This window comes from Tachysurus fulvidraco, chromosome 9, assembly GCF_022655615.1.
Source record: "Tachysurus fulvidraco isolate hzauxx_2018 chromosome 9, HZAU_PFXX_2.0, whole genome shotgun sequence".
NCBI lineage: Eukaryota > Metazoa > Chordata > Actinopteri > Siluriformes > Bagridae > Tachysurus > Tachysurus fulvidraco.
Window position 1 is genome coordinate 14,407,348 of NC_062526.1, and position 21,011 is coordinate 14,428,358.

At 45.1% G+C, this 21,011-nt stretch overlaps 1 protein-coding gene and 1 long non-coding RNA gene across 3 annotated transcripts in view; both read left to right on the forward strand.

The window, feature by feature from the left end:
• The first annotated feature begins 2,898 nt into the window (after window positions 1-2,898).
• On the forward strand, window positions 2,899-6,919 carry LOC113648154. Its single transcript, XR_003441838.2, has 2 exons — window positions 2,899-5,420; window positions 5,778-6,919. It is a non-coding gene; the product is annotated as an uncharacterized LOC113648154 (long non-coding RNA).
• Window positions 6,920-9,965: 3,046 nt separating this feature from the next.
• The window catches only part of svopa (SV2 related protein a), a 28,546-nt gene continuing 17,500 nt past the window's right edge, over window positions 9,966-21,011 (forward strand). The window contains exon 1 of one of the 2 annotated variants that reach the window (XM_047818643.1): window positions 9,966-10,135. In XM_047818643.1, coding sequence (XP_047674599.1) covers window positions 10,101-10,135 — 35 coding nt within the window. In that variant the 5' untranslated portion in view covers window positions 9,966-10,100. The remainder of the gene's footprint in view (window positions 10,136-21,011) is intronic. The other variant, XM_047818644.1, reaches the window with a different exon arrangement.

Sequence of the window (21,011 nt, forward strand, 5' to 3'; positions counted from 1 at the left end):
CGAACTCTGACCATGTCTTCCCTGCTGGCATGAGCCATTGTTACACTTCATTAACCACATTGTCCCCATCCTGAACATTTTTCAGGCGAGCCAGGGTTCTATTGAGCCTTTCTGATGCAATGCTAGGTCATCTTCGAAATCCAGATATTATTTCCCTCGGAGTCCTCCAAGGTGGCATGTCATCTCCCTCCTGTGTGGTTCTCCAGCTATGCTTTCTCTCTAGAACTGCGCAAGGTGTTCAACTCCATGGATGCTAAGCTTAATGGCACAAGGACCCTATTCGAATCATCTCAAGGCAGACATTCCGTCTCTGAGTTTGCCATTGAAAAGGCAAAAAAGGCAAACAGAAACATGGAGGCATAGCCAGATGGGTCAAGTGACATCCACAGACGAGCAGATGTCTGTACGACGACCCCAGCTGAGCCACAGCCCGACCCACATCCAGAAATGGAGTAAGGGATGCAAAGATCCTCCACCAAAGGCTGGTACTGAGCCACCTCCACCACAGGAGGAAAAAAAATGAAATAAGGCAGATACAGGCCTGTACCGTCCCCGGCAGGCAAGAAGTGAGGTGACATCTTCCACAGGACAACAGAAAGATGCAGAGAGATGTCTACTGAAAAAAATTACAAACAGCCATGTATCACAACCTAAGCATCTTCGCTGCCACCCCACAGCTCGTATTATTGTACTAACGACCTCCTTCCGGGCGAGGCATGTGGGGGAGCGATGAGCACAAGAAAGCATGTGGGGGTAGCAAGGAACACAGTGAGGCACATAGAGGGAGCAAGAAACATGGTGAGGCATGTGGGGGTGGAGTGAGGAACATGGCAAGGCATGTGGGGGGAGTGAGGAACACGGCGAGGCAAGTGGGGGGAGCGATAACCACAGTGAGGCATGTGGAGGGAGCATGGAACACGGTGAGTGACATGGGGGGGGGAACACATGTGGGGAAAGTGAGGAACACAGCGAGGCAAGTTGAGGGAGCAAGAACATGGTGAGACATGTGGGGAGAGCAGAACACAGCGAGGCATGTGGGGGAAGTGAGGAACACGGTGAGGCACATGCAGGGAACAAGGAACACATCGAAGCAAGTGGGGGAAGCATGGAACATGGTGAGGCGCATGCTGGGAACAAAGAACACGTAGACGCAATTGGGGGAAGCAAGGAACACAACAAGGCACATGGAGGGAGTGAAGAACACAGCAAAGCACATGGGGGTATCTAGGAACAGGGCAAGGCACATGAGGGGAACAAGGAACACGATTAGGAAAGTGGGGGGTGCGAGGGACACGGTGAGGCATGTGGAAGGAGTGAACACGACGAGGCACGTGTGGGGAGCGAGGACCACTGCAAGGCACACGAGGGGAACAAAGAACGCGGCGAGGCAAGTGGGGAAGTGAGGAACACGGCAATGCACGTGGAGGAAGTGAAAAACACAGCAAAGCACGTGGGCGGACCTAGGAACACGGCAAGGAAAGTGGGGGCACGTGGATGGACCAAAGAACACTGCCAGACACGTGGGGGTAGCAAGGAACACATGCCGTGTTACTCTACACGCAAGGAACACACCCCTGACCCCAGCTGAGCCACAGCCCGGCCTAAGTATCTAAGTATCAACCTAAGTATCTTTGCTGCCACCCCATAGCTTGTATTATTGTACTATCGACCTTCTTCTGGGCACCACTCCACCCTGTCGTTGTTGTATTACCTGTGAGGCACGTGGAGGGAGTGAAGAACATGGCAAGGCATGTGGGGGGAGTAAGGAACACGGTGAGACATGTGGGGGGGAGTAAAGAACATGGTGAGACATGTGGGGAGAGCAGAACACAGCGAGGCATGTGGGGGAAGTGAGGAACACGGTGAGGCACATGCAGGGAACAAGGAACACATCGAAGCAAGTGGGGGAAGCATGGAACATGGCGAGGCACGTGGAGATATCGAAGAACACGGCGAGGCATGTGGAAGGAGCGAAAAACACGGCGAGGCACGTGTGTGGAGCAAGGAACACGGCGAGAGAATTGGAGGAGGCGAGTAATGCGGCAGGACACGTGAGGGGAGCGAAAAACATTGAGGCATAGCCAGATGGGCCAAGCAATGTCCACAGCCGAGCAGAAGTTCCAAGCAATGTCCACAGCTGAACCACAGCCCGACCCACATCCAGAAAGGGAGAAAGGGACAGAAAGATCCTCTGCCAAAGGCCGGAACTGAGCCACAGGAGCAAAAAAAAAGAAAAAATACAAACAGATACATGCCTGTACCATCCCCCACAGGCAAGATGTGAGGTGGCATCCTCCACGGGACAAAAGGAAGATGCAGAGAGATGTCTACAGAAATAAAACAGCTATGCATCACAACCCAAGCATCTTCGCTGCCACCCCATAGGTTGTATTGTAGTATCGCCCTCCTTCCGGGCACCACTCCACCCTTGCCTCTTTTCCACCGGAAAGAACCGGGTGCTGGTTCAGAGCTAGCGCTAGTGCTGGTTCAAATTTGGTTCCACTGGCGAACCTTCTAAGAACAGGTTTGCCTTTCCACTGGCTAGAGAGCCATCACAGCGCCGTGTGACGTCACTGTATACGTGTCACGTGTCCCAGCAACGTTAGCGCAGCAGCGGCAAACACAAACACAACAACAATGGCGGATGTTGCTTTACTGTTTATGCTCATGGCTTTGCGAACCTACATTGGCATCCAAATGTGGCGAATAAAACGTGTATGTGCAGCTCCATGTAATCTGTATAAACGGAGGTTTTAATCAATAAAGTACATAACGTTATTTTATCGTTAACACAGAAAAAAAATTTAGCCTTAGCATGTAGCTACCTACTATCATGTGTGCTGATAATGTATCATATCGCGATAAAGTAAAAATGTATTAAACATTAGTATACTTAAGGTACATTATCAAATGCGCTAACAGTAGTGCTTTGGCAGTCGAAACAGAAAGAACTGGTTCTAAATTAGGCTCTGGCTCCGAACCAGCACTCGAACTGCCTCGGTGGAAAAGGGGCACCTGTGGTCATTTGTATCATGTGTAGGGACACGGCGAGGCATGTAGGGGGAGTGATGAGCACAGTGAGGCATGTGGGAGGAGCAAGGAACATGGTGAGGCACTTGGGGGGAGCAATGAGCACAGCAAGGCACTTAGGGGAAGCAAGAAACACAGTCAGGCACGTTGGGGGAGTGATAAACATGGTGAGGCACATGGGGGTAGAGAAGAAGACTGCAAGGTAAATGGGGGAGCAAGGAACATGGCGAGGCACTTGGGAGGAGTGAGGAACACAGAGGCATAGCCAGATGTGCTGAACGACGTCCACAGCCAAGCAGAATTTCTGAGCGATGTCCACAGCCGAGCAGAAGAGCCAAGCAGAAGGGCAGAGTGATTTACACAGCAAGGAAGCAAGGAACATGGTGAGGCACATGGGGGGGAGTGTGGAAAATGGCAAGGCACAAGGGAGGATAGAGAGGAAGACGGCAAGATAAGTGGGAGGAGCGAGAAACATGGTGAGGCATTTGGGGGAAGCAAGGAACACACAGGCATAGCCAGATGGGCTGAGCAACGTCCAAAGCCAAGCAGATGTTCCAAGTGTCATCCACAGCCAAGCAAAAGGGACAAGCGATGTCCACAGCCTAGTAGAAGGGCCAAGCAGAAGGTCTGAACGACTTCCACAGCTGTGGAGAGTGGATCCTCTTGTAAATTGTTTTTCCTATGAATCCTCAAGAAGTAGAGTCACTATTGTGCCTTCTTTACCAATACTGTGGTGTTCGCAGTCCAGGAGAGAGTATAATCAATATGTATACCCAAGAACCTGAAAGTGGGGACCCTTCCCACACATTCACCATTGTTTTAGATCGGATCAGGAACTGTGATATGCTTCTATGATGTCATATGAGGTCTGTGATAAGGTCTTTTGTTTTTGCATTGTTCAGGATGAGATTGTTTTCTGGAACCATAAAGCCAGTTTTTGGACTTCATGCCTGTAGGTTTCTTCACTCTCTGAGATGAGACACCTACAATTGTGTCATTTTTGTCGGTGGGATGAGTGTATGCCCAGTCCTAGTCATAAAGAATGGTGTTCAACACACACTTGTGGGGTACCAGTGCTGAGTGCGGAGTAGTGTGGAGGAGAGGTGGTGGCCTAGTCTAACAGACTAGTGGCGATCTTTTATAAAGTCCTTAATCCAATGGCAAAGTGGGTTGATAAAGTCCAAGGTTATCAAGTTTGGTGACAAATCTAGTTGGGATGACAATATTTAAGGCAGATTTGAAGTCTACCCATAGGTTGAAGATCTTAGTAAAGACAGCAGAGAGTTGGTTTGCAAATTTCTTCAGAACCCTTACTGTCACACCACCATAGCCAGCAGCTTCCTTGAGTTTATTGCTTTGAGCACACACTTCTCAAGCTCCTGCACTATGAGGATGTGGTCGTTGGAGACTAATGTCGAAGCAGTCTCTGCTGTTGTTACCTCATAGCAGGCAAAGAAACAATTGAGTTCCTCTGCCAGTGAGGCATTGTGTTTGTTGGTCCCTCTCACCATTCAGGGCATCTGATTGGGGTACATGCTGATTTGTTTGTCCACAGTGACATTGTCAAAAAAAATTTTTATGTAGTACTTCACTTGATGTACACAAACTCTATAAAACTATAAAATCTTCCTAATTTGTCCACACAAAACAAAAACAAATTTTGTCTTGATGTTTGAGTAGGCTTTGTCCAGCGTGTTTTTCCCTTGAGTGGTATATTTGATGTCCATTTGAAGCTCCACAACATCATCTCTTCTCTACTCCCCTTCTACTATGCTCTAGACCATCTCGTAAGATCTTCTGCCCTTCATTACCACTATCATCAATAGATCCATAACATCTGGTCAGGTACCAACTACTTTAAGAGAGAAAGGGTTATTCCCGTCCTAAAGAAACCTGCACTGGATCCATCAGACAGTAACTACAGACCGGTATCACTTCTCTCATTTCTTTCAAAAATTCTTGAACGCATTGTCTATAATCAACTGTCTGTCTCTCACAGAACAAAATCCAGCAAGTTTGCAAAATAATGGAATAATCAAGAGAAGTAGTTCTCTCTACAATCTTAATCCCATACTTCACTCTGGTATTATAAGAGTTGGTGGTCGTCTTGGTAATGCAAAAATTCCTGAGGAAGCTAAACATCCAATCGTACTGACTAAGGATATGCACATTTCTAACCTGATTTTGCACCACATTCATGAACAAGTTGGACATAGTGGGCGAAACTACAGTACATGCTGGCTAGCCTTTGACAACAATATTGGATCACTGGAGCTACTGTAGCCATAAGAAGAATTCTATCAAAATGTGTAGTATGTACAGTAGAAGGTTCCATGGAACTGCAGGACATCAACAAATGGCAGATTTACCACCAGATCGAGTTTTACCAGGTAAGCCACCTTTTACTCATGTTGGAGTAGATTGTTTTGGTCCCTTTGAAATAAAACGGGGAAGAGTCACCCTAAAACACTATGGGGTTATCTTTACATGTCTTGCCATTAGAGCTGTTCACATTGAAATGGCTGCATCATTAGATGCAGATTCATTTATTCATGCATTAAGACACTTCATTGCACGACTGGTTCACACCAATCTGGGTTAGACTTATTCGATCAATAAGGAAATTCTGAATGCTATTGTTCAAGGTCAGCTCTTGGATGAAGGTCTTCTTACATTCTTTTGTGAAGTGGAGTCCATACGTAACAATCGAGCTATAACAAAAGCTTCTTCTGATCCTAATGATTTAGAAGTTTTAACACCTACTCATCTTCTCCTGTTGAAGACGAATTTGACATTACCTCCTGGAACATTCACTAAAGAGGACTTGTATACACATAGAAGGTGGAGTCAAGTTCAGTACATGTCAAATCTATTTTGGAAGCAATGGATAACTGATTACCTACCTCTACTACTGGAACAACAGAAGTGGATTGTAAAAACGCGCAACTTTCAGTTGGGAGATGTTGTGCTTCTAGTGGACAACAATGCACCATGGAGCTCCTGGAATATGGGTAGAATTGTGGACACCATAAAGGACAAAAAAGGATTTATACAAGTCAAAATCAAGACTATGAGTTCCCTTTTAACTAGACCAATTACAAAAATGTGTTGTCTTCTTGAAGCGGAGGGACATAAAAAATCTATGGACTAACTTCTTATAGTGACATTTTGAGAGCTCTCAACAGATATGACATAATTCTTACATTATTGAAGACTAACTTTATAGCTACAAGGATGAACAAAACAGACTCTTATTGACTAAAATACTCAATGTGAATTTATGTCCCATACTGCAGTGTAAATGTTTTATTTATTCATAATTATGCTTGATTATTACAGATTTATGGTGTAATAATCAGGGGCAATTGTCCGTAGTGTGTGATTGCGTGAGTGAATGAGAGTGTGTGTGCCCTGTGATGGGTTGGCACTCCGTCCAGGGTGAATCCTGCCTTGATGCCCGATGACGCCTGAGATAGGCATAGGCTCCCCGTGACCCGAGAATAGTTCAGATAAGCGGTAGAAAATGAATGAATAATCAGGGGCTGGAATGTAAGTGCACTATATGTTTGACTTTTATTTTGTATTTTGGGAATGCATTTCCGGGTCATATTGCTTCATTGGGGTTCAAGTGTATAAGTATCTCACTCCATTTCCTGTTTGGTAGTGTGTATGGGAAGAGGGGGAAGTAAGCAGGAAAGCTTACTTTCTGTTGACCATAACCTTTATTGGTGTATTTTAATGTGGCTTTTATATAGACTTCAACATAATCAGTCAACAAGTGTCTTCAGTGTTTTGCATAATCGTATGCTTTTTTGTTTATGAGTTTGTGGTTTTCATCAGTCTGTACAACATGTATGTCATCTCGTCAATAAATGTGATCAAGGAACAAGTGGAACGCTTCAGCAACGTTTCTTTCTGCTAATTCGCCTCTCGGCGGTTATAGGTTGCCGCTACAAACACATTTGAAATTCTTTAAACAAATTTAACACAGAGTAAAAAAAAGTCTAACTTTTATTGTTACTTTGTTTACTGTAAACTTTACTGTACTATATGTTAAGTGCAATATTTCAGCTGTTTACTAAGTCTTTATTGTATCACTTATGTTAATATTGATATTTTTAGATTTAGGTGTATACTTTTTTCTTTTCATTTTATACATCATAAGGACTAACACTTCATTTTGTACCCTTTACAATAAAGAATCTATTTATCTATTTTGAGCCATTTCTCTTGCAAAACAGGGGCCAGATCACTACATAAAACTGGTGGAGGAAAAGGTTCCCAAACACTATCCTCCAAAACACCCCAAAATTGCTCAAAAGTATTCAGATATGCTGACAGTACAGATCATGGGAAACATTTAACTTCGATTTCATGGTCATGTAATCTCTCTGTCACCTGTCTTGCTGTGTGTATTGGTGCAGGATTATTCTGACACATGGCACCACCATCCATTTAGCACCACTATTGGGCCTTGGGAATACTATGATATTGCAGCCCAAATGGTCACAACCATATTTCATGCTGGCCAGTTTGGTGAAAAGATTCTTTGGGGATGTGTGTGAAGTCGGTCCCCCATGATCAGATTACTAACAGAGCAATACAATTTTGTTTGTGTGTATATATATATATATATATAAATATAAATAAGAATCAGACAGCGAACATAAACGAAAACAAGAACCGGAAAAACATGATACATTAACCAACACACCAAACACAAGAATTCCACGAAGCTACACACAATGCTGGGGAAATAAATAGACGTAATAATGAGTCCATTATGAACAGGTGAGTATATATGAGACACTTCAAACAAAACACACTGTCGGAACTCCCCCCAATGTTCTGGCAATGTCCAAGCAAAATTCCTGACTGTATATGGCTTCGTCCACAGCTTGCCCAAACTGGACTGCGTCCCCACCAGAGAAGAAGGGAAAGGGAAAAAAAGGACATATCCAGCAGAAATATATATATATATATATATATATATATATATATATATATATATATATATATATATATATATATATATATATATATATATATATATTAATAATAAAAAAAACATAACAGCCTGACAGAAGGGAGGCTGCATCCCCCACAGAAAACCAGGAAGGATGCTTCCGTCCCACAAAGGAACAGGAATAAGGTGAGGCCACTGGCACAAAACAGAAAAAACAAAAAACAAAAATACAAATATAAAATAAAAGTCTGCTCCTGAAGATGGCAAGTGGGTTGTGGGTTTGTGTGTGTGTGTGTGGTGTTATCAGTCCACTCTCTGGGAATTATTGGGTCTGGTGGGGAAGAAATTGTTATATAATTTTGGTTGTGAGGGCCTGAACCTGGATACCTTTTACCAGACGGCAGGAGGGTGAAGTGTGTGTTTGAGGGGTGCATGTTGTCATCCATATTGAACAATTATGTTGGATTTGTGGATGCAGCATGTAGTGTAAATGTCTGTTATGGATGGAGCTGATACTCTGATGATCTTCTCAGCTTCCTCCTTAGCTGCTGCAGGGTCTTGTGGACTGAGACTGTGATTCCCAAACCAGGCAGTGATGAAGCTGCTCAGGATGCTCTCAATAGATCAGGGTGGGGTGTGGTATCTGGGCTTTTTCAGTACATTAAGTAGAGCTCTCTACTTTCAGAAGAGGTCTACACTGTTGGGCTTTTCTTGGGATGGAGCTGGGGTTGAGGGACCAGATGAGGCTCTCTGTCAGGTGGACATCAAGGAATTTGGTGCACTTGATGATCTCCATGGATGATCCATTGATTAAATAGAATTGAAGAAGAAATCTTAGACAGCATACCTCTGGTGAACACACAAAATACACACCAGAAAACACCAAACAGTAGGTGCATAACAGCACAAAGATAGGGGAGAGAAACTCCACTACTGTAGAGTCAGCCAGCCACTCACTTAGGCCCAGCCTCTATCCAACCCAATGGAGGAGATAAAAAGCAGATTTTTTAACATCAAACTGTTAATTTAACTCAACCATAAAACCCAATATGAGGAAAGTTTGGGTTAAGTTTGGGTTAAGTTCCAGAAGACTGCTATGCTTCACAAACATCATCAAAAAAAGTGTGTATGCTTCACAAACATCTTCAAAAAACAATTTTCTTCTACAATCCAGGTACTGAGTTATAGATGACACTTTGTCCAGTTTTTCCTTAAAAAATAATTACAACGTCAGTTGTATTGGAGACTCAATACAGTCAATAATCTACTTTTTGTTTCTGCTAATATTAGCATGATTTACGATAATGGTGATTTTTATACGTGTAGCATGTTTAAAAAGCATGCATAAAGAAGGATAGCTTGCACATTGGGACACTCACTGGTGATTGGATTTTTATTAACGCAGATATGCTATTTTAGAACAAAATCTTTATTTATATAAAGATTTACATGCACAAACATGAACCGATTATTATGGAAAGGCAGGATACTGTAAACAAGATTTATGGCGTGAAAAATATACACTTTAGGAAACGTTAGTCAAGATATTTCGGAGATATATAAAAATGATTATATACGAATGAACGAATATTCACGTGTGTTATATTTACACTGTGGTTTTGTCCCGCCCAAGAAGTAATCTGATTGGCCTTTTTTCTCGACCTCTGAATGGATTTTTGTGTATAGGTGTCCTGGCATATTGCCTGAACAGACTAAACTTTTTTGTTTTGTTTTAATGTGCATACATCGTAATTGACTAGATTTATTATAGACGTATATAAAAACGTACTCGGGGAAGTAATAAACATCCGTAGTGTTTCTTTCGAGCTTTCGAGCTGATGCGACTAAGACAACAATCGGCCCATCCACCGGCCCGCCCCCAGCAGGCTCTCTCTCTCTCTCTCTCTGTGTGTGTGTGTGTGTGTGTGTGTGTGTGTGTGTGTGTGTGTGTGTGTGTGTGTGTGTGTGTGTGTGTGTGTGTGTGTGTGTGTGCGTGTGCGTGCGTGCGTGCGTGCGTGTAGCCGTTTGCTGTCCGCGGTGCTGAAATCACGGCGCGCAAACAACAATGTAACGGAGATGAAAGATACATGCGGAAATATACATCATGGACGATGATCTGTTCCAGCTAAGACAGCTACCGTAAGTGAAAGGCACTTATTTATTTTTATTTATGTTTATTTAAACCTGGGCCATACTGCAGGATATACTGCCTTCTCGTCCTTTTATTAGTTATTCTCTGTTTTCTTTTAATTCTGTTTTTACAGAATCCATTAATGTAAATGATTCAGTACAGCATGGTTAATGCTGTTTTCTGTTAATATATGCTTGCCTTCATTTCTTCAGAACCACGCAGATGTGTTTATGTGTGTGTCAGAGAGAGAGAGAGAGAGAGAGAGAGAGAGAGAGAGAGAGAGAGAGAGAGAGAGAGAGAGCGAGCTCTGTAAACAGTGTCAGATTGTTGCTAGCCTGTATGTGTCACAAACAAAAGGTTGTTTAGGCCACACAAGCATTAATTAATGGGTGTAATCAGAACCAATCAATTCGATAAATTATTGCCCCCATATTCTTACTGACAGCTAGCCAGCTAGTTGACTTGACTCCTGGACTTGTACTCCAGTAGTATTTCAGAACATTTCCGTGGAAAAACGGTGAAGGCATTAAGCTTAGTATGTTGGTATATACCTGAGGTCTGTGAACCAGTAATACTCAGAGAGACCCAGACACTGCAACTCATTACAACTCACTACTTTACCCCACATTATTAATTTAACCACTCAATTGAGGTTATATCATATTTCTTGTATTCACAGTTGAATGAATATTTGAGTGTAAATGTTTGCAAACATTATACAGTAGCTAAAAAAAAGACAAATGTGCAGAAATAAATTGCACATTGTACAGTATTTTTCCTTTGTTGCTGGGGAGGCACTATCAAATATGCATGTTTTATACCTTCAATAAGTTCATAGATGACGTTAATCCTCTTAATAATGCCATCTTTTCTTATTTTATTATTCTCTAAATAAGCTTCAAATCTGTCAGTTGTAATGTTCATAAGATAAACTACAAGGTATGTGAACATTTGCTGTGCATTAGCCTGTAAACTGCTCTACCATGTATCTACAAATGGTATAAAAGTCTACATACACCTATGAAAATGTCAGGAGAAAACTGTAAAAGGAGGCTGTCAAAAGGGCATAAAGCTGCATTAAACAAATTGTAGGCATTTCTAACAAGTACTACTTTTCCCTACATGTGATGGTGATTTGAAGAGGGATGTGTACAGCAAATGCCTAGGTGATTTGAGAGAGTCCGAATATTTTTTCAAGGATAAATGGCAAAATACAGCTAAGTCATGATGTGCCAAACTGATTGACTCTTACCACAAAATGTTAAAGATAAAGATGCCTCGACTAAATATTAGTGTTTTTTTTTTAAATTAAAATAAAAAAACACTAATATTTAGTCGAGGCATCTTTATATTTTGAACATTTTCTGTAATTATTAAATTTTTTATTTTTACTTCAATTTACTGATTGCAATTGCAAAATAAAGGTAAAAGGTTAAAAAAAAATTTACATTAAAAACCTGCTATTTTAACAGAGGTATTTAGACTTTTTATATCCATTGTAAATGCCTTTAGTTTTGTTCAGATTTAACAAGCAAAATCTTTGATTCTTCCAATACTTGATATTGAATGAAGAATCACATTTCACACAAAAAACATGTCATGCCTTATTGAATACTCTTATATTTCATTCATTAACCCCAAACACTGTCTACTAAACTAAACCTTTTCACACTTCCCCACAATGCTTTTATTACTAGTTAAGAAAAAATTTTAGTGTTCAGGCAATGTAATGATGAGTCGTAAGACTGAGGATCCATTTGCAGCTTTAATAGATAATCTCGGAAACAACAGGCAGAGTTCAGTACCGGTAAACACGACAGTGTGGGTAAGGCAAAAACGTAGTCAGAACAACAGGCAAAAGGTCAGGGCAGGCAGAAATCAGTCGTGAGGCAAAATACAGAAACAGATCAAAAACCAGAAACAGGAATAATCAGACAACGCTCAGAATGATAGCCGTAGCAAATCAAGACTTCGCAATGGGATCAAGTTCGTTTGCTTATTTAAGTGCGCCAGCTGATAGAGAACAGCTGGTGCACTGATTAGGCTGAGCGGGGTGTAGTGGGAAGTGTAGTCCGGGAGCGCTTAGTACTCCGGAGACAATTCTCTCCGTTGTGGGTGCGGAGGTGAGGCAGGTGTGCTGATCATGACAGAGCCCCCCCCTGCGAGCGGCTCCTGACGCGAGGACGTGTGCGACGTCGAGGTCTACCACGAGACCGGGGAGCGGGCCTGTCTGGGTGGCGTAGGTGGAAGTCAGTGGTGAGTGAAGGGTCCAGGATGTCCCCTGCCTTGACCCAGGAGCGTTCTTCCGGGCCGTACCCCACCCAGTCGGCTAGGTATTCCAGGCGGCCCCGTCGGCGCCTGGAGTCCAGCAATTCGTGGACCTGGTATGCCTCTCCCTCGTCGACCAAGAGGGGTGCTGGTGGTTCGGCGGAGGTTTCTGGGTCTCTCGGTGGTCTCTCCGCGGGTTTCAGCAGTGAGGCGTGAAAGGTGGGAGATACGCGGTATGACGGGGGTAGTGCCAGGCGGTAGGAGACTGGATTAATCCGTCTGATGATTCGGAATGGGCCCACAAACCGTGGGCTGAGCTTACGACAGGGCAGACGGAGGCGGAGGTCGCGGGTGGACAGCCAGACCCACTGTCCGGGTTGGTAGTCGGGGTGCTCACGGCGGCGTCTGTCGGCCTGTGTCTTTTGCCTGCGAATGGCTCGCCGTAGCTGCCGGTGCGCCGCGCTCCACGTGTCCCCGCTGCGATGAAACCACTCGTCAACGGCCGGTAAGTCCGAGGGTGTGTCGGACCAGGGGAACAAAGGAGGTTGAAATCCCAGGACGCACTGGAATGGGGTTAGACCCGTGGCGGGTTTGAGGAGAGAATTCTGAGCATACTCAGCCCACATCAAGTATGTGCTCCAGTCGGTCTGGTTATCGTGGCAGTAGGAGCGTAGGAACCGGACGAGATCTTGGTTCAACCGTTCCGTCTGTCCGTTGGCTTGCGGGTGGTACCCCGAGGTGAGGCAGATGTTCACGTTGAGCTGTTTGAAGAATGCCGCCCAGACTCGTGAGGTGAACTGGGGACCGCGGTCGGACACGATATCCTCAGGCAGGCCATAGTAGCGGAAGACAAAGTTGCACAATGCCTCCGCGGTCTCGAAGGCTGTGGGAAGTTTCGGCATGGGGATCAGACGGCAGGCTTTGGAGAATCGGTCGATCACGGTGAGGATAACCGTGTGGTTGTTGGAACGGGGAAGGTCGGTGACAAAGTCAATTGCAATGTGGGACCAGGGGCGTTGAGGCGTGGGCAGAGGAAGCAGTAAGCCCGCGGGGAGCTGATGAGAGGGCTTAGAGGTATTGCAGATTGTACAGGCTCGGACGAATTCGCGCACGTCTGTGGCTAGAGTCGGCCACCAAAACTGGTTCTGAGCCAGGTGTAGGGTGCCTGCGACGCCGGGATGGCCGGCGCTGGGGTTGGAGTGTAGGAGCTCCAGGAGGTTCGTGCGCCAGTTCTCGGGCACATAGGTCCGGGATGGAGGGCAATTGGCAGGTGGTGGTGTGTGGGCGTTGGCCTGGGTTATTTCCGTCATGATGTCCCACTGGATGGGCGCGAGGATGTGGGCTTCGGAGATGATGGGTTCAGGGCTTGTGTCCGGGCCGGGTTCACGGAACATGCGGGACAGGGCATCGGCCTTGATATTCTTGGTCCCCGGCCTGTAGGTCACCGTGAATCTGAACCTCGTGAAGAACATGGCCCACCTCGATTGACGGGGATTCAGGCGTTTGGCGGCGCGAAGGTATTCCAAGTTCCGGTGGTCGGTGAGCACGGTGAACGGGTGTACCGCGCCCTCTAGCCAGTGCCGCCACTCCTCGAATGCTACCTTCATGGCTAGCAGCTCTCGGTCCCCCACGTCGTAGTTGCGTTCCGTCGGAGATAGCTTGCGAGAGAAGTATGCACACGGGAACATCTTGTTGGCCGGGCCCTGGCGTTGAGACAGTATGGCTCCCACCCCCGTATTAGAGGCGTCCACCTCTACTATGAACGGCCGGTCTGGATCCGGGTGGTGGAGAATGGGAGCTGAGGTGAAGCTCGCTTTCAAGCGCCGGAATGCCGTTATAGCTTCAAGGGACCAGGTAAGCCGAGTGGATGCTTTTTTGGTCATCGAGGTGAGCGGGGCCGCAATCGTGCTGAAACCACGGATGAAGCGGCGATAGAAATTAGCGAACCCCAGGAAGCGCTGTAACTCCTTCAGGCTCTGTGGTCGGGGCCACTGTAGTACTGCGCGCACCTTGGAGTCGTCCATGGCGACCCCCTCGGCTGAGATGACGTAGCCTAGGAAGGTCGTGGAGGTCTGGTGGAATTCGCATTTTTCGGCCTTGGCGTACAGACGGTGTTGGATGAGACGTTTAAGGACTGCCCGCACGTGCTGGGTGTGTTCCTCCATGGTCTCTGAATATATAAGGATGTCATCGATGTATACGACCACCCAGCGGTCCAGCATGTCGCGGAACACGTCATTAATGAATGACTGGAACACCGCGGGACTGTTCGAAAGGCCGAACGGCATGACTAAATATTCATAATGGCCTGATTGGGTCGAAAAGGCGGTCTTCCATTCATCCCCCTCTCTGATCCGGATGAGGTTGTAAGCGCTGCGTAAGTCCAATTTCGTGAAGTATCGGGCCTGGCGGAGCTGTTCGAGAGCCGACGGCACGAGGGGGAGAGGATACCGGAACTTGACTGTCATGTCGTTCAGAGCCCGGTAGTCAATGCATGGGCGGAGGCCTCCATCTTTTTTCTTCACGAAGAAGAACCCGGAGGATGCCGGGGAGACAGAGGGTCGGATGAAGCCCTTCTGGAGCTCCTCCTCGATGTAGGTTTTCATGGCTGCCGTCTCTGGTTGCGACAGCGGGAAGATTCTCCCTCTGGGTGGAGTGGATCCAGGCAGAAGTTCTATGGCGCAGTCACTGGGCCGGTGCGGTGGCAGTTCAGTGGCCCGAGTCTTGCTGAAGGCCGCCGAAAGGTCTTGGTATTCCGCTGGGAGATTAGAGGTGGTGGAAGTGGAGCATACAGAGAGCGTGGTGTTGGGTCGTGGGGTTTTCGGAGGCAGTGGCTGGTGTCGGTGGCATGCTTCGCCCCAGCTTGAGATGTGCAGGTCTCTCCAGGAGATGACGGGGTTGTGAAGTTGGAGCCAGGGGAAGCCTAGGATGAGGGTGTGACGCGGGGAGCGGATGATGTGGAAAGGCAGGTATTCTTGATGGTGAGGGCCCACCTGCAGCCGGAGACGCCTGGAGATGTGCGTGATGTGGCCCTCACTGAGCGGCCTGCCGTCTACCGCCTCCACTGCCAAAGGAAAAGCACATGGGGTCACTGGCACGTTATAGGCTTGCGCAAACTCCCTTGACATGAAATTGCCCGCGGCGCCGGAGTCGATTAGAGCAGACAGATTAATCATTTTCCCCCGTATTTCAACTTGTACTTGTACTACCGCGCAGTTCGAAGATTGAGGAATGAGCGGGTCAGGACTCACCGATGTGTTCCGTCTGCCGGGCGGCTTGTTGGGGCAGGCGGCCAGTCTGTGACCGGCTTCTCCGCAGTAGAGGCAGAGTTGGAAGCGGAAGCGTCTTGCTCTCTCCTCAGGCGTGAGGTGCGTGGCGTCGAGCTGCATGGGCTCGGGGTCCGCCGGTCGGGCTGTGCGAAGTGTCTCGTGCGCGTGTCGGGCGGTGTGCGTAGGAGGTCGACGTGTCCGCATCAAATTGTCAATGCGGATGGACAGGTCAATGAACTCCGTCAAATCTCTCCCTTCATCACGGCAGGCGAGCTCGGCTTGTAGATCGGTCGGCGGACGGGGCGCCGGTGCCGGAGGGTTCGGAGCCGCAGCGGAGCCTCGCAGACCTTGTAACGCCGCAGCGAGCTCTCCGATGAGCGAGGTAAGTCGCGTTAGTTGTTGGTGGTGTCCGGCGAGCTGCTGGGCTTGAGCGGAGAGCTGGGTGGCAAGCTGAGAGACGGCTGCTGGATCGCTTGGTGGCGAAGTCTTCTGTAATGATGAGTCGTAAGACTGAGGATCCATTTGCAGCTTTAATAGATAATCTCGGAAACAACAGGCAGAGTTCAGTACCGGTAAACACGACAGTGTGGGTAAGGCAAAAACGTAGTCAGAACAACAGGCAAAAGGTCAGGGCAGGCAGAAATCAGTCGTGAGGCAAAATACAGAAACAGATCAAAAACCAGAAACAGGAATAATCAGACAACGCTCAGAATGATAGCCGTAGCAAATCAAGACTTCGCAATGGGATCAAGTTTGTTTGCTTATTTAAGTGCGCCAGCTGATAGAGAACAGCTGGTGCACTGATTAGGCTGAGCGGGGTGTAGTGGGAAGTGTAGTCCGGGAGCGCTTAGTACTCCGGAGACGATTCTCTCCGTTGTGGGTGCGGAGGTGAGGCAGGTGTGCTGATCATGACAGGCAATGACGATCATTTGGATGCACTGAGAGCCTCCTACATGAAACAGAGGAATTAAAATATTGCTGAAGCTATTTCTGCTCTGAAACTGTGACATTGAAATGGTGTCCAGATGCTATCTGACCTAGAAGGGGTAGGGCATTCAGTGGTCAGTCAGATCACCAATATAATAAGATACTCAGCATCTCAGGTCATTACAAAAGGTAATTTGCAGTGTGTGGTCACTGATCTGAAAATCTGCAAATGAAATCTAAAAATCTGAACTTGACAAAATAAAATATTTCCTTTAGGTACCTGGACCATCAGCCATAAATTATTATTATTGATCCACACCTGTATTTTTTAGTGATTTTCCAGTGATTTTCTGAAGATGTTTTGTAATCACAAAGCTGTGCTTAAAGCTGATGTGTTTTATTTTGAGTGTGAGAAAACAAATGCTTTTGGTAAGTCTCTTATTAAAATCTGCCTATCAGTGATATTAGCAGGTCCAACAGCAAGCACTAAAGCCTGTAGACTCTATTCCTAGGGATTGAAAATGCAGTAAGTAAATAACCAAAGAGCAGGATACTTTTCAGGATGATCCTTGAATTTATGCTAGGTAAGAAGGCTGAGAGAAACTGAAGACACAGTTTATTAAAAATAATTTTAAATAGTTGTAAAATGTATTACTGATGAAAGACACAAAGAAATTAAATTCATTACCAGTATCTTTGTCAAGGATTAGGTATCTCGATATCTCGGAATCAGACCCAAATGCAGACTAGGCATAACAAAACGAAGACAAGACAACAGGTCTGTTTATAACACAACAAAGACAAGACAACAGGTGTGTTTATAGCGGGGACAATCATTGAGACACAAGGAACAGGTGTGCAGAGGCAGGAACGGATTAGGGATCGGGCAGGACAAACACACCTCAGCACAAAACAAAAAGATACTTGGGACAAGGCATAAACAGAACAGAATAGCTGAAGTCATTCACAGCCAAGCAAAAGGTCAGATCAGGCCTGCAACATAAAGTGAGGCAGCGTCCTCCATGAGAAAGCAGGAAGCAAAGCCCCGCCTCCCGCAGGAATACATGCAGAGCGATGTAGCAAGGCACCGAGAAAACAAACAAGCAAATCAGGCTGGTGACATCCTTTGCAGGCAAGAAGTGAGGTGGCATCCTCCATGGGAAACAGGAAGTGTGGAAGAACAGATGAAGAGTGAAGTCAACTGAAACAAAAGTAATCCAAAAGTCCAGCTACGTTCCAAAAAACCCTAGAAAGATCAGTCCAGAATAGTTGCTCCAAAAATCGTTAGGTGCCAGGCTTGAGGCTATCCCACTGGGTCTGTAAAGGACTGAGTACTTCGGTCATGTATCTGGTATCTCCATGGAGCAAAATCTGTGTGACCCAAATGCATAACATGAAAAAAGAGGTATAGTAAAGTAAACGTAAGAAAAACATGAAAAATACAAACACATGGAAAACACTAGGGATGACTAGGCAACTACAAATTTTCAAAAACAGAGACCTGGAGGCACAACAAGCAACACGCACAAGACACCAGGTATATAGGGAGTACAATAATTTAGACGTAAGGAAAAGGTGTGTAGAGGTGGAAATGGATTAGGGATCAGGCAAGGCAAATCACACATGAGCACAAAAAAAAAAAACATATTGCACAAGACATAAACAGAGCTTGCTAGAATGTCCCCCTGGTGTTCAGACAGGAATTAGTCTAAACCATCTATGACAATTTTAGTGTGTTTGACCAATAAATTATTGATATTACGACAGTTAATTGAAAAGTATTAGTGTAGCTTGACTTGAGCATTAACCCTGTTAATTCTATAATTCATATATTTTTTGCTTTAATTTCTTCAGAACAATGGGAGAAGTGCATGTGTGTGCTTTGTAAATAGCACAAGATGGCTGTTAACTATTTTGTTTTTTTCCTTTTACCAAATTTGGATTTTATCTCCCTCTTACTGATATAACAACCTCCAATCTTTAGGAAAGGCTGTTCTCTAGATTTTGGAATATTCATGATTTTGGGTCTGATATGCAGTCAAAGTATTTAAAAAATAATTTTAGGGAAAACTTAAGGCTAGGGCAAACACAGATATTCTAGACAATTGTGTTCTTATTACTTTGTGGCAACAGTTTTGGAAAGGATGACATACTGTACTGTATGGTGGTGTTGTTCAGGTGTTCACATATCTATAGCTATTTAGTTTATTACATGTGGCAATGTCTGATCTGTATTGAATCTTCTTTGAAATGAAAATGTAAAAAATGGATTAAAGCCTACTACCAAGTTGTGTCTTAAGACCTTAAGACAAGTGACCATCAAGCATCTTCACCATGTCTGTCCCTGTCCCACTCAGTGACTTCTTGTTGTTTTGTTGTACATACAAAAATGCAGTTTAGATGGCCAAAGATATATATGAAAAAAACAACCTATAATTATTTTTCAGCTGATCAAACCAGTGTTTTTACAGCACTCATTAGTGTTCAAATCCATATTGCAACTAGTTTTCTTACAACCTTTCTACAAAATATTATATGCTTTTTAAAGCAATTCAGTTATTAATCACAAACCAAGTCATACTGCTCCTAACATTTAGTTCTGAGTGTCTTCAATCAAAACATTAGGAGAGAATTGATCACTAACACTTGTTGTAGTGGATCTGAAGCATGTCCTGTTAAAACTGGGCACAAATCACACCAATGGTTCCAGGGCTCCATTTATACACTCATTCAACAAACAGCATACACATTCATACCCTAATTCATGCTTATGGGCAGTTTATTAAAGCAAATACATGTAAATGCATACATTTTTTGGACTGAAGCCTCAGAGCCAAGGGTTTACCAGTTTAATACAGGTAAAACATGTGAAACTCAGCTGAACTGCAATAAGTGGGATGAAGTTAGACAATGCTCCATCCATCCATCCATCCATCCATCCATCTGCTACCGCTTTATCCGGGGCCGGGTCGCGGGGGCAGCAGACTAAGCAGGGATGCCCAGACTTCCCTCTCCCCAGACACTTCCTCCAGCTCTTCCGGGGGAATACCCAGGCGTTTCTCAGGCCAGCCAAGAGACATAGTCCCTCCAGCGTGTCTTAGGTCTTCCCCTGGGCCTCCTCCCGGTTGGGCATGCCCGGAACACCTCCCCAGGGAGGCGTCCAGGAGGCATCCGAAACAGATGCCCGAGCCACCTCAACTGACTCCTCTCGATGTGGAGGAGCAGCGGCTCTACTCTGAGCTCCTCCCGAGTGACTGAGCTCCTCACCCTATCTCTAAGGGAGCGCCCAGCCACCCTACGGAGGAAACTCATTTCGGCCGCCTGTATCTGGGATCTTGTCTTTTCGGTCATGACCCAAAGCTCATGACCATAGATGAGGGAGGGAACGTAGATCGACCGGACACGTTAGACAATGCTGTTCACTGAAAATCTTTTAGAAGAACAGGTGTTTATTTGTCTACTTTCAGAGACTTGTACAATCGATGTCAGGGAGCACTGAAGTTGGTAGTGGCCCAACACATTGATAGCATATAACGTTTGTTTTTTTCCAAGCAAATGTTTGATGTAATATATAAGAGCATATGGTGTAATCTGACCTGGCAAGATTTTCCAAGTTGTAGATCCACTTTTACATGACAACTAAAATGGATTCATGTAATTACCTTTTATCTGACCTACCTAAGATCTAAAACTTGCATTGACCTCAGAAAGCTTAAATCCTAACACACAATTCTTAATTCTTTTAATAAGTTAATGTGTTTTCAAAAAAAGAAATTGATAGTGACTGAAAATTGATTTTTAAGCCCTTAATCATGCCAGGTCTCTTCTGAATAGCAGGCTTGGTATATAGGAAAGCTGCATTTGATGCATCTGTTTTACAAAACATTTTGTAAAACAAGTTTGAAAAAGGGATCCCATTATACCAGCCTATTTTAAACCAGTCTATTTTCTGAACTAAATATCTTACACAGTGGACCTGGAAAGGGATAAGGGACCTGGAAATTAATCCTTGGGGACACATCACAGGGCACAAACATTCTCACTCATGCATTCACACACTGTGCATTCACACACAAACATGTCTTCGCACTCTGGGAGGAAATCCATGAAGTATGGGGTGAACCCCCCAACCTCCTTCAATCATCTGTTCTGGCTATGTCAGCAAAAAATGTAATCACCTTCAATATTAAGTCGGGAACCACACTGCTGCCCCAAAATGAAGCCCTTCCCATAATTTTTAAGATATTTTAGATATTGATAGAAATAAAATAAGCCTGAGGCAAAGTACAATAGGAATGTAGTATACTGTTGTGCTCTGTTTCTTTCACTAGTCTCATTCTATGCTGTATTCAGATCGATGGTGATAGATGAAGATGCTTTTGTTTTAGAGCTACTAAATGAAGGCTTCTGCTTAATAACT